Here is a 13,546-nt window from a genome sequence, read left to right as displayed (position 1 = left end):
TCTAATTACTTAGAAAAAAAATATGCAATTTCCTATTGATTCTAATTAAGATAGCTAGAATTCAAATTTTCTCTCAATTAAAATACATCAAAATCAATAATAAATATCAAGTTCCCTAAGTAGCTTGGCATATCAAAGTCGGCCTAACTTGGGCTACAAACTAAGCAAATGCTTCCCAAACTTGGCTTTGAACAACTAGTCGGGCGTGATCCTAACCATGTCGAATCTCATTTGGGACACAAGATTAAGAGATAACCATACTTCAAACCAAGATTACTAGACAAATGGCCCATTTGGCACTTCATTTTGACCTCAAAACCGTATTAAATTATTTTTTTTTTGAAAAATAATTACAACATGCTGCTAATCTCGCAGCTCGAACCCTTTCCCCCCTACACCCCTAAGCTCTTTGTACATGAAGAGGTGTCAATTCAGCTACAGGGCCTTTGGCAAAAAAAAAACCGTATTTAATTATAGTGGGTTTTCTATCATAACGTTTGGTAAGAAATTAGACTTTTAATTGGATTAGAAAGTACAAAATATAAATGGAGGCTCACAAGCTCTATTTTGATATACAATAAATAATTCATTTGCTTCTTTTAAATATCTAACACATTAAACTGTAGAACGGTTAAATTGTACAACATAAACACCAGAATGTCTTTTTAATAATTCGATAGTTACAATAAAGGAGAGGATATTTGAATCATGGTTGTCTTAAACACTAAGAGGTGCCAACTAGTCAAGCTATAAAACTCTTGGAAAAATCATCACAATTTTGTAATTATGCTCAAAAATAATCTTTCCTCAAAAATCAAATGCTCCTCTTATCATTCTGCACCTAGGGAGGCTTTTTGTAGAAAATAAATCTTTCTTTAGAATCCACAAACCTCACAACAAAACAATCCAATTTTTGTTTTGCCTATGCTAAACGCAACAAAATCTTATATTAATTAGCTAATCAATGTATCTTCCACAATAAGAAAAATTAAAAGAAAAATTAGTATTGATAAGTAAGTCATTAATAAACATAAATAATAATTATTATAAATTTATAACTTTAACTATAATAATTTGAAGTGAGAGAGGTTATGCACTTGAGAACACTATTCTCCAACTTTGTATAGGAGGACATCTAATAATTTTTGTGAAAAAATGTTCCATTGAAATTTGAAAGAAAAAAGAGTTGTCTTATTTAGGCTTTGCTTATGTTAAAACTATTGTTTATTTTTACTACCAATTTATTTATAATATTTTAAAATCTCACATTTAGGTATAATTATACTTTTGTGTAATTTATTGTTCAATAGTATGTTCGATTTTGGTTACTCAATTTTTAAACTTTCGATTTTGATCCTTCAAAACTTTAAAACTTAACAGTTTAGTATTTCCTCTATTTTTTGGTTTGTGTGACTAACAAAATGTTGAAGAATCCCATACTTGAGGGATTAAAATTAAATTGACCTCATATTTAAGGCACTAAAATCGAACTAGCCTTATATTCAATGGACTAAAATTGAAAATAGACAAAAAGTAATAAATGGATGAAAAATACACTAAAGAATTAAGTTCTTATATTTTAAAATTTTGAAAGACTAGAAAAGTAAAGGAAAAAAAAAAAATACAATTATGTATTATTAAATAAAATAAACCAATCAAAATAAGTTTTTCTTTACAATTTTAATTGAAACCGTGTTTAAAAACTTCAGTGCCTGTATGTATATTGTATACATACTACTGTGATAATCACTACTCATTTAAAAAAAGAAAAGAAAAAAGAGAGTAAATAAACAAAAGGATTGGATCAGGCCTGGGAAACTCAAAAGGCTAGGCATGGTTACCCTGGTTTTAAGCCCGGTCCATATATTGCCACCGCCTGGAATCTGGACCTCGCCTCATATATTCGTTTTTCTTATAGAAAGAAAGAAACTCGTTATCTTCCTCATTATTAAATTAAATTTATGTCTCTTTAAGTTCTTCTCCGTATTTTTTTGTCAGTTTGTTTTCTGAGGTCGAGCTGAAAGATCTTCTTCTGGGACGAATTGAAAGATTATAATTATCCCTCATCAGGTTATTTATTTTATTTTTTTAATCTATATAATTTGTTTCACTCTGTTTTATGTTACTATATTCGACCTTCACTAAACTGCAATTCTTTTTGTTTTTGTGTGTGTGTATATATATATATTGGCATTGTTTTGGTTAACTTAACCGTTAGAAGACGGATCTTAGTTAACTTAATTAGTAAAGTGTTTTGTGGTCGAATAAGAGACTGTGGTTTGAACCCCACTTACGCTAATAACAATTGATGTATTGACTTGACGAGAAAAAAAATCATAAAGGAGCGGATGGTATAAGTTAAAATTTTATGGTATGTATTAAAAAAAAAAACAGTTAGAACTTAAAATTTGAGGTCTTGGTTTATGTGTTAAGTTGTATTTCCTCTAAGAATTGTGGAATTATTGCGCACACATACATACATACATACTGCAAGAGCAAAAAGAAAAAGAAAAAACAAATCCCAATTAGTTCAATTGATGGAACCCATAAAATATATGTTCATGTTGGTAATTTACCAAGAATCTAACAACCAATTTCTGATAAAATTATTTGTGTTTTGCATATGATTAATTGCACTGATAAAAAAGTACTTTGTACACTTCTGGAAAATGCTTATAGGTGCAAACTTGGGTGTAGTTAAACATTGTTATTAGCCTAGTCTTGAGTCTGAATGAATTCCAAGGTTTAACCTAGTCAAGCTTGCATAGTCATAGTGCTGTTTACACCTGAAACCATCATGGACAAGGTATATATGGTAGGGATGAGTGTGTTTTGAATGTGGATCTTAATAGGTTTATGCCTTGTGAGCTTGTGGTATGTCTAGATTTGTAAAATTCAGCACTTTTTTTTTAGTTCATTCATAAAACTGGTTTGTTTTAAGGTATTATGATGTAGCCATGGAAGGTCAATTTGTTACTAGTTTGCAAGTTCGTCTATTCAGGATTATCTAATGGGGTCCCCTTGTGAAGTCCAATTGAAATACAAATCATGCAGTTTTAAAGGTTTAGTTATGTGTTCTAAGATTAAAACCATTTTAATTTTGGGCTTTTGTTTTACATGTTACAGTCATTTTTGTAATCATGGTCAAAGCTGTCATTTCAATAACTACTGCGAATTAAGGGTAATTAGGTAATTCAATTGAGTCTGGGATTAGATCCTAAGTATCTTTGGTATATTTTCTTTGAGTCAAAGTTAGCCTTTTATCACCTTATTAGGATTTTAGTTTACTAGTCTAATTAGGAGTTTGTTTACTTGTCATAGTAGGATTCTAGTTATCTTAAAAAAGATAAGATCTAGAGTCTGATGCATCGTATTGTACTGAGTTGATTAATAAAAATATTGAGCATTTTGAGTATTAAGGCACACTGACCTTATTGTTCATTTTCTTCTTTTCTCTTCTCTTTTCTTATTATCTTTCTTGCATTACTATTCACGAGTACTGCTGATACAGCCCCTGAAGAGTATAGATTTCTCACTTTCCCTTCTTCCTTAGTAGAACATAATATATTGGAAAACAGTTTCACTTAGCTTATGTCTAGATTTACGATAAGACAAAGTAGGGTGTGTGGTAATTTTAAAAAATGGTAGCTTGGTCTCTTATGGAAAGTGGTTGTTTGAAAACAGGAGTCCTAAGGGATACCTCTCACAAGTGAAAATGCATGTCTTGGCTTTCTAAATAACACCCGTGAAGATAGCTTGTTAGAGATTTGTAGAAAGAATTATCTTTTAAATGACCTTTTGCTTAAGGGATGCTTATACTTATCTCCTTTTATAAGTTGCAAATTTTCTAGTTGCATTTTAAGAGAAACCTACATTGGTTTTTTGGTATGTGTTTTGTGGACATCAAATGAAAGCTTAAGTATGCCATTCCTTATTGAGCAAGGATAAACTGCTTAGCCCGTCAAGGGTGAAAAGCCCTTGAATTACCTGGTAATTGGTTCTAGTGGGTGGGATCAGTTGCCCGTAAGAGTTTGATTAACATTGAGGATTGTTGTACAGTATGCTCTGCGACGTGCAACTAATCTTAAGTAAAGTTCTCCTATGTCATCAAAAAAAAAAAAAAGTATCACATTCCTTATTGAGTGAGACAACATGTCTATGGTAATCTAAGACAATGTATGTCATTCACAAATCAATCCCTTGGTCCAGTGAACAATTGTCATGGTTTATGCCCTATGTCAGGGGTGACGGATTCTTGACATATAGTGCCTTTAACAAGATGATATTCATTTTTAAAATAACTTAAACAAAAACCAAGCATCCTATATCTTTTGGCTTCGTTAGGGCTCATATCTTTTGGGCTGTGTTAGGAACTCAAAGCAAGCTTCCACAAAATTGCTAAATTAGTGTTACCAAAGGAGGACAGCCTGTAGTGTACTGATTTTTGTTTTAGATTTTAATTTAAAATTTAGTACTATTTGTGTCAAGATTTTATACGATATTGATTTAAGAGTGTGCTTCACAATGGAATGTTTCTAATAAACTCCATTTGTAATTGTGCGTGTTCCCGACCATCATTTGACAATATATATACAGTTTATCTTTTAAATATGTGCCTTGAGATTCATTTCTGCTAGATAAATGCACAGCTTTCAACCATGTGCAGACATAGTCATAGCTCATAAATTGCCCATTAAGTAACAAGACTTCAATGCTCAATCTTTTCTTGAGTTTTTTTGTTCTGTCCTTGATTTTCATTTCTCTTATCTTCTTTGATTTATTATAAAATGTTTTGATATATTATATGAAGTAACAATTTTATATAAATTATATAGAAAATCAACAATTCGATTACCAAAATTGGTTTTGCTTACTTGATACATGATGGAATTCCATGACTGGACAGACAGTTACTAAATCCCTTCTCCTTTGATTTGCTAACCTATACCTGCTAAAGCAGTGGCTTCATTGCAAGCAAAGCTTCCAATAAATTCTCTCCCCCAACCCTCTTGATTTGATCTCTGATATTACATGATCATGGCAAATAGGTATTTGGTATATGTAGATGAGTTTGTAGAATATAAAGAAACTACCCATGATCTATATCATTATCTTTAAATCGTCCCAAGTTTGTTTGAATAAGGATGTAACTGCAAGTAGTGATGAATATACATCAGCTATTGGTTTATTTATCTTCGTAAGCGAATAATGGAAATTAAGTGGATTGTCTGACAGGTTAGGGCAGTGGATGGTATAATTGGCCGCAGTTCATGGTTCAGTTAGTACTTACTGTTCAATAAGTTGGGTTTGGATTTTGGTGTATTTTTCTTAGAATAGGCACACAACATGCTGTGTTTTATCAAACTAGTGACTAATATTGATTTAACAGGAATTGTTGCCAAGCAAAGCTATTGATAATGCTTTGATATAAATAAGAACTCTTTGGATTTTTACTAAAATTAAAATTAAGTTCCTTTAGAAATGAGAACTATAGACCAGTGGATGATTTAGTATAATTTGACTGTACAATTTCAGAGTATCAATTTTGGTATTGGAGCTTTACCTCGAGGATTGGTATAAGCATTGGTGCAGGCACTTGTATTGTGGCATTTCCTTGTAATTTTTGGTAGTTTCTAGGGCCTCTTGTCTACAAATAAATAGATAAATATATCATAAACAATATATTTCGCATCAAAGAATGTTCATTTTCAACAGGATTCATATTTTACATGATGAGTACACCTGAGGATTCTAAAGAATCTGATGAGCTGAAATGCACCTGTGGGCTTCCTGCAGAACTGAGAGTATCTGAAACTCCCAAGAATCCATTTAGGTTATTCTATAATTGTTCCAAGGGTATTCATGATGTAAGTACTTAGTTCTTTTCATGTAATTGAAAATTTTTTGGTTAAGATTTCTGTTGATTTGCATTATTTTTGTTCTTAACGCTGCTAGAAATGTGGATATTTCCTCTGGGCTGACGAACCAGCTGCAACTGGCGATAGACAAACTGATGAGCTAAATCTCATTCGCAATGAGTGCATTCGACTACAACGAAGAATGGGTGAGATCGAAGAAGAACATGAGGATGAGAAGACTATCTGGAATGAAGAAAAATCTGCTCTAATGTCACAGCTATCAACTGTTCAAGCTGAGCTAGATGAAATCAAGAAAAGAATAAAGATGGCAAATGAATCTGATCTTATGCCCCCAGTTGATAAATTCTCCAAATCAGATGATGAGGCAGATGATGCAATAATCATACATACTCTATAGTCAATCATACTAAGTACAGGATAGATGTAGAATCATTTTGAGCCAGTCTTTTTTGCTTTTTTTGTCCACATTTGGCCTTGTTAGTTGTTACATGCAGGAGGTATATTTTCATGTAACCTATAGCTAGGAAAATATTCACCACTATTGCAGTGCGCCATTTCCTATGACTACCCCATTCTCTTTTTTATTTTTATTTTTTGAAACAAAGACAAAAGAAAGCAAAACAAAATATGTGAGATGAGATTTGGCACTTGTGAGAAACAGATGACGTCATGCCCCATTTAAATGAAGGTTGTCAACTGCTTCCATACTCCCTCCAAGTAACTATCCTGTTGTGCCTTAAACACATCTAACCATCAGGAATAGGCTTTCTATCGCTGTCCATGATCGAGCTAGCATGGGTGTCTTTGCTACTATTGCTAGGGTTCTTATCAGTATCATTGGGTCATCTCCTATCGTGGCCTTGTCCAGCGTAGAGAGAAGAAGTCTCCAAATTCATGTACTTGTAAAATAAGCAACCTAAACTTGAGTTAGTCTAGAGTTAGCATAAGGTTTTCTAATATATAAACCATACATTATGTTTATTATAAACACAAATCAATATTCTTTCTCAAAAAATAAAAAATAAAAAGCACAAATCAATAGTTAAGGATGTCAATTCCATATTTTGTCCGCCCCAATTTTCCAAAATAGTCTAGATTACAGGTTTTGAAATCCTGCCGACAAGGCATTTACTTTTTCACCTCAAGACGAAGAAAACAAATAAAGAAATATTACCTTCTTGTTGCTTCAACATATCTTTAACGTGAAATATTAGGGCATGTTTGGTTTAGCATTTTAAACTCACATTTTTATATTTTAAACAACATTACACACATTTCTACATACTTTTACAGTTAATTCTATGAGTTTGAGGGTTACAAATTCCTGCCCTCACTTATTTATGTTTATTGCTTTATCATTTGACGCATATTTTTTATTTATTTAACATCAGGAATTCACAAGATATGTTATGGGTACTTGCTGAGGAGTAAGTTGAGGCTTTGGGATGTTTAATCATTATAAAAATAAATAATTTTTATGTAATTATAAGGAGTAAGTTGAGGTTTTGGGAATGTTTAATCATTATAAAAATAAATAATTATTTTGTAATTATAATATAATGTATAATTTGTTCTCTAAATTTTTTTGAAGATAATTTATTCTTCCTAAAAATTAAACAATTTCTATTTGATCCAATTAGGTCTACTTCATTTCACTTCCGTCTCATTCAGTCCATTTTGGTCCACTTCTGTCCATTTTTGTGCACTTACATATAGAGAAAAAACATTTTTGGGTTGAGAGCACATTTTCTAAATCTAAATTTATATATATATATATATATATATATATATATATATATATATATATATATATATAGATCTTAAACTCGTAATATCTAAAACCCTTAAGCGTAACATTTATTTTTGCTACACTTTTGTTTAGCCACATTAACGTAGCATTTCAATCTACTTCATTCTGGTTGAATTTAAGTAAAAGTCTTTCTATATATGAAAGTAATGAATATACAAATCTAATCTTTAGGGCAATTTTTTTAAAGTCATTACTTTTAAATGAATTGCTTGAGTTCAAATTCTTCATTCTCTTAAAATAGATTATTATGATAATCAAAACTCATAACAAACTTATACTGAATATGTATAATTTAATCTCTAATTTTTATTGTACATAATTGTTCTCCTTCAAAATTGAACAATTTCAAAAAGTTATTTCCATCTTTCTATTTTTACAAATATATTTTTTATGTGTTTTATCGATATTATTCTTTTTTAAATAATCAATATTCTTCTCACTATTGTTATTATGCATTATATTTTTCTAGTTTCTTTTGGTACAATTAAAAGTTTTAAGTTTCAAATTTATATTCAAATTCTCATTTTGTTAAAGAGATTATTATAATAACTGTAGGGATAAAGGGCCAGAAAAAGATATTGGGCTGTGGGACCAGGACATTAAGTCGTCCGAGGACAGGTAGACATCAACGAGGACATACAAATTGGTAAGTTATGGAAGAAGTCTGGTCGTAAAGGGTTGGAAGTGTAGTCCGAGGAGAAATATCTCCTCGGCCTAGCTGAGTAGAGGACAAAGGCCCGACCTTTCATTAAGGACAATACACCAGATGATCATATTGGTAAGGATAAGCATCAAAAGGGAATAGGACAAAGGAAAGCTGAGAAATATCTAAGAGAAAGCTGCTACCACCGCATTGAATGTTCTGCAGCTAACTCTCTGGCCGCATTAATGTGAAGATGATACCTGAATAGGGTCATGCAGCCTTACAGCTACCCATAAAGACTTCACAAAGGTGCTAGTAGAAGATGGATCAACACTAGCAATCTGATTTACACGTGGAGGGCTAAGATGAAGTAAGATAGGGGAATATAAAGGAAAGAAACCCCATTACAGAGGGGGACCGGAGAATCTAGGGAGAAAAAAATCACTGCACACTCAAGAATTGTAATAGTGTTTAAGTCTGAAAGAAATATATAAGAACTACCAACCTTGGACTTTTTCGAGGAGGATTTTCTTTGCATTAAACTGTTTATTTATTCTTTCAAGTATCATCTAGCCTACTGTTATTACTGTCCAACACTTTGAAGTTCAGTCTCTAACACACTTTCTACAAATTCATTGTTTTGGACTCTTTGGGCCTTGGTCCTTTTCTTCTTTGGGCTATCCCAACAAAGCGCCCCTTACAATAACCAAAACTTATCATATAATTATAATTGATACTATTCAAATAATTAATAGTACTCTTAATCTAAACTTGTTTTTGCTCATTTAGGTACGCCGAATTGGACCAAAATGATCTGAAATAGACCAATAATGGATTGAATAGACCAAAGTGGACTAAATTGGATCGAATAGGCCTAAGGGCACAATGGACCAAATTGGACCGAAGTGGATCGATTGGACCAAAATGGACCTAATTGGATAAATGGACCGAAATACACCGAATAGGACAAAAGTGGACCAAAAATGGACCTAATTGAGTTGAAGTGGACCAAAGTGAATTGGAGTAGATCAAACTGGACCGAATAAATGAAGTGATAATAGACCGAAATGGACTAAATGTTGATCTGTATTAGTATAGTCAAAATCTGTTTTGATATAAACTCAACTTCTTACTTCCAAAAAAATCAAGTATTAACTCAAATAAAAATCAAACCAAAACTAAGAGAGAGAGAGGGAGTACTTGTAATGGGGAATTAAAAAAAAAAATACAACATTAAAATGTATGAACCCAAAATAAAATTTTAAAAATCATAATGATTTATCAATAGAGAGTAGAATTGCAAGAAAGAATAAAAAATCAAGAGAGAGAAAATAACCATTTTTTCAAGAGAGAATGTGAGAGAAAAATAATCAGAAATTTATAGAAAATTATATGAGAAGAAAAAAAGTAAAAAAAAATAGTAATAAATACCAAACTATCAAAGTTGTGTTATATTATGTAATAAAATAATATTATATTCTCATGTACTATTTTTATAATGTAATAGGATAACATCTATGAAATCAAAGAGAAGAAAAAAGATAACAACTTAAAAACACAAATTAATCACATCAACTGAAAGTAGGGTTCAAAATTGTACAAAAATTCATCAACCTAAAGTAGAGATGCAAGAAAATTTTTATAAAAATGCACAAAAAAATGGAAAAAAAAATTTGAGAGAGAGAGAGAGAGAGAAATAATATTTTGTGTATGGGAAAAGTATGCATAGAATGAGATAGAGAATTATAAATTTATAGTAAGAAGAGGGAAATAAGAACAATGAAAAATAAAAGAAGATAAAGGGATAGAGGAAAAGTAATATTAAGGTAGATAGTAGTGGAGAGATGAAAAGGTAAAAGGGAGGGGGAAAGTTTGAGAAAGTATAACAATAAGTTGAGAAATTAATAAGAAAAAAAAATAGGTAATGTTGAAAATAGGTGGATAATGTAGTCGCTGATATGGCTTAAAACATGAGCGTAGCAACAATAAATATCACACTTCAACTTTTAGATCTATATGAATGACGATGAGAATCAACTCAAGAAAAGGGCAAAGGTTCTAAGAAGTATTAGAAGCAGCCAAGCAGGGCATAAGAATCACCTTTAGAAGAATTTTTGTTTACCAAACCATTGCACCTTATTTACCTTATCAAAACAAAGTTGTTGCATGGAAAAATAGAGCATTAATGGAAATGATGAATTCAATTAATATTGATAAGTTTTAGTTTACTTCAAAACTTTTGGGGGAGCTATTATTTCCACCAATTATATTCTCAATGAGTTGATTCAAAAGAAAACTAATGAGGCACTTAATAAATTATAAAAATGTTAAACACCTTCTTGTAAATTCTTATAAGTGTGTAGGTGTTTTGATAAAAAAAATTGCTGATTCCTATTCCTAAAGGACAAATGAAAGGCCAAAAACGTATTGACCCATTGTGATGGATTAATTAATTAATTAGCCAAGTTTATTAATTAATCAAATTGCTATGCAAATGCGTGGTAACACAAACAAATCACTAATAAACTAATTATGCAGCGAAAATTAAATGATACAGTGATTTGTTTATGAATGAGGAAAACCTACATGGCAAAAAATCCCACCGGGTGATTTTAAGGTCACCACTTCCGAAATTCCACTATTATCACAACAAGCGGTTACAAGTAAAGGAATCCCAAGTACCTTACCAACCTACAGTTGAACCTTTACCCCAATACCCAATTGGACTTGTTCTGTAGTAACAATATTTCCTTTCAATGCATGGCTCCCAAGTACGTGACTAACCAATTGCACGGATCCCAGTATGCTACTTCAATCACCAACTAGAGAAGATTGTTGGCTGCAAAGTTCTTCAATTCATCCATACGATGAAGATCAAGAAGATGCTTGGTTACAAAACCATACGGTGCAAAGACACAGCAACTTCTTCACAATAGATATGAACTAGGGCAAGAACTTCGTCTCAAGTTATAATTTGCATGAACAAGGATTTCTCAATCCTTGTGCAACTTGCCACACTCTGACGGCTCTTAAAATAATCTTTTTATATGTCTAGGGTTAGGAGAAAAGAAGGCCCAAAGACACATCCACGGATTGGAATCAAAACACTCAGAATCTGTTTTTCTTAAATCTCGACAGATAGAGGTATCGAGAAGTTGTCGAGCAGCTGTCGAGCCACAAGGCTAAAACAGCTCTTTAAACCTTGACACATGCTAGCTGTCGAGCTTTAATGACTGTGCACTTTTCAGCTTGTTTCTTGGACAGACTTGATGACTTCAACACTTGATCTTGAAACACAGTTTCTTGAAGTATAAAATTCATCCTAATTCTACCCAATTACAAGTAAAGTGCGTTTTGTCAAAGGATTAGCCAATTACATAAATAATGAATGACATTTGTTCTTAAAAATTGAAACACATATGTCCTAACAACAAAGATAAACCAAAAATAGTTGAATGTATTTTCATGGCCTATGCGCATAACAGTAGCATAATTGGGTTTTCTAATTCATAAATCTAGCATTCCTAACATGCATGTTAAATTGTTAATAGCACCGTAGAATCTAGGAATGTATTCATTTTTTTTGTTGTTGAAAATATATGTCCTTGTAAATCTACACAAGAGTCAAACTTTTTTAAATGTGATTTTGATTTTTGAGCCTATGAGTATTACTTGTCATGATCAAGAGTTGATGGACTATTTTGGCAAATGTTAACAAGTACAGTGCAGTATTTGTTAATAATGTGGGTCCTACTTAATAAAAAATTCGATAAATAATAGAAACTGTATAAAGCTACCTTAAAGTTTATAAAACTAACAAAACATTGACATAAAGCTAAGTGACTGACAAGAATTCTGTCATAAAGTAATAAATTCTGACATAAAGTGGTGTGTTAACGGGCATCCTTACAGTGCCTGTTAACATAACCCTTTTTAATTGTTATTTTGATTTTTGAGACTATGACTAATAATTGTCATGATCAATGGAAGAGATAGGATGAAGATGAAAATGCAGTAAGAGGACAAAAAAAAAAAGTCACTTTTTAAAAAATAAAAAATCATTTTTATTTATTTATTCTGTGTTACCATTAATAGAAAACTTCTCTCTTTCTTTTTCTTCCTCTTCTTTTTCCTTTTTATTTTTTGTTATGTGACTTTTTGGAAATGACCAGTATGAATGCATTTCTAGAATCACTTCTTGGGAAAAATGGGCATTTACCCCTAATTTACAAACTATAAAACAAAATGTCCCTATTTTGAAACTATGTAACAAAACACCCCAGTTTTTGAAATTCAATTTTAACAAAATCGAGTTACAAGTGGAACTTGACATAAGTAAGGTCAAGTTCTATGCATATTTTGCCACTTAAATTTGTTTTGAAAATTTAAGTGAAACTCGACATTGCTAATGTTGAGTTTCATTTGAAAATATACATATAACTCGATTTTGAGGATATCGAGTTTTACATAGAACTCGATTTTGTCAAAATCAAGTTTAAAAAACAGGGACATTTTGCTAAATAGTTTTAAATCAAGAGCATTTTGCTGTATAGTTTATAAATTAGGGACAAATGCCCATTTTTCTTGTCACTTCCTTGCTTGTGTTCTTTTTTCTTCCTCTCCCCTCACGTGTCTATCAACCTACTACTGGGCTACATACTGGGATGTTTATAGGTTGCTTGCAAAAAGAGTACTAGTTATTTACTTGTAAGTTGTAACCTTGGTAAACGATGATAACGTTCGTCAATCTTTGTCCAAAAAAAAGTTATCGGTTTGCATCTTAAGCACTTAAGAGAATATTAAACTTAGGTATATTACCTTAAATGTTGTTCCTTAAGTTCATTTCTTAAGACTCAATCATGTGTTTACTTAATTTAAAAAAAAAAAAACATTTTCTTCCTATGAAAAAAAAAATCTAATGGTAAAATCTTTAAAAAAGAACTTAAGGAACAACACCTAAATACTGTACCTAAATCTTACCATTTTATATATATCTTCAAAAAATTCCATTTATAACATAATGAGGTAATAGCTAGTAATAATTACATTGAATATTTACGTAAACTTTTTTTTTTGTTTTTTAGAGAAGAGAATATTTACGTAAACTTGAATGAGAAACTAATGAAAGCTAGCCTAAAACATTTGTGTTGCTCGGTTAATAGCTTATATTGGCAGTCTTTTAGGACAAAGATGTTTGGTTTGCCAACGGCTTGC

The 13,546-nt window shown here is 31.4% G+C and overlaps 1 protein-coding gene across 2 annotated transcripts; it reads left to right on the top strand.

Moving 5' to 3' along the window:
• The first annotated feature begins 1,819 nt into the window (after positions 1-1,819).
• LOC142642852 (uncharacterized) lies at positions 1,820-6,445 on the top strand. 2 transcript variants are annotated; one of them, XM_075817281.1, is made up of 3 exons: positions 1,820-2,070; positions 5,716-5,867; positions 5,956-6,445. In XM_075817281.1, exons 2-3 carry the CDS (start codon positions 5,730-5,732, stop codon positions 6,274-6,276), a joined length of 459 nt encoding a protein of 152 aa, XP_075673396.1. In that variant the 5' UTR covers positions 1,820-2,070; positions 5,716-5,729; the 3' UTR covers positions 6,277-6,445. The 2 variants fall into 2 exon arrangements, with proteins under 2 accessions (XP_075673396.1, XP_075673397.1); XM_075817282.1 differs by having other exon boundaries at positions 5,536-5,867.
• The last annotated feature ends 7,101 nt before the right edge of the window (positions 6,446-13,546 follow it).

This window comes from Castanea sativa, chromosome 7 (assembly GCF_040712315.1).
Source record: "Castanea sativa cultivar Marrone di Chiusa Pesio chromosome 7, ASM4071231v1".
NCBI lineage: Eukaryota > Viridiplantae > Streptophyta > Magnoliopsida > Fagales > Fagaceae > Castanea > Castanea sativa.
Note: the sequence above shows the minus strand (reverse complement) of the source record. Positions and strands in the feature narration are given on the sequence as shown.

Bases quoted from the DNA above. Each gene is read 5' to 3' on its own strand.
- LOC142642852 (XM_075817281.1), top strand. From the start codon at position 5,730: ATGATGAGTACACCTGAGGATTCTAAAGAATCTGATGAGCTGAAATGC. The intron at 5,868-5,955 runs GTAAGTACTTAG...TAACGCTGCTAG, and splicing joins GTTCCAAGGGTATTCATGAT to AAATGTGGATATTTCCTCTG.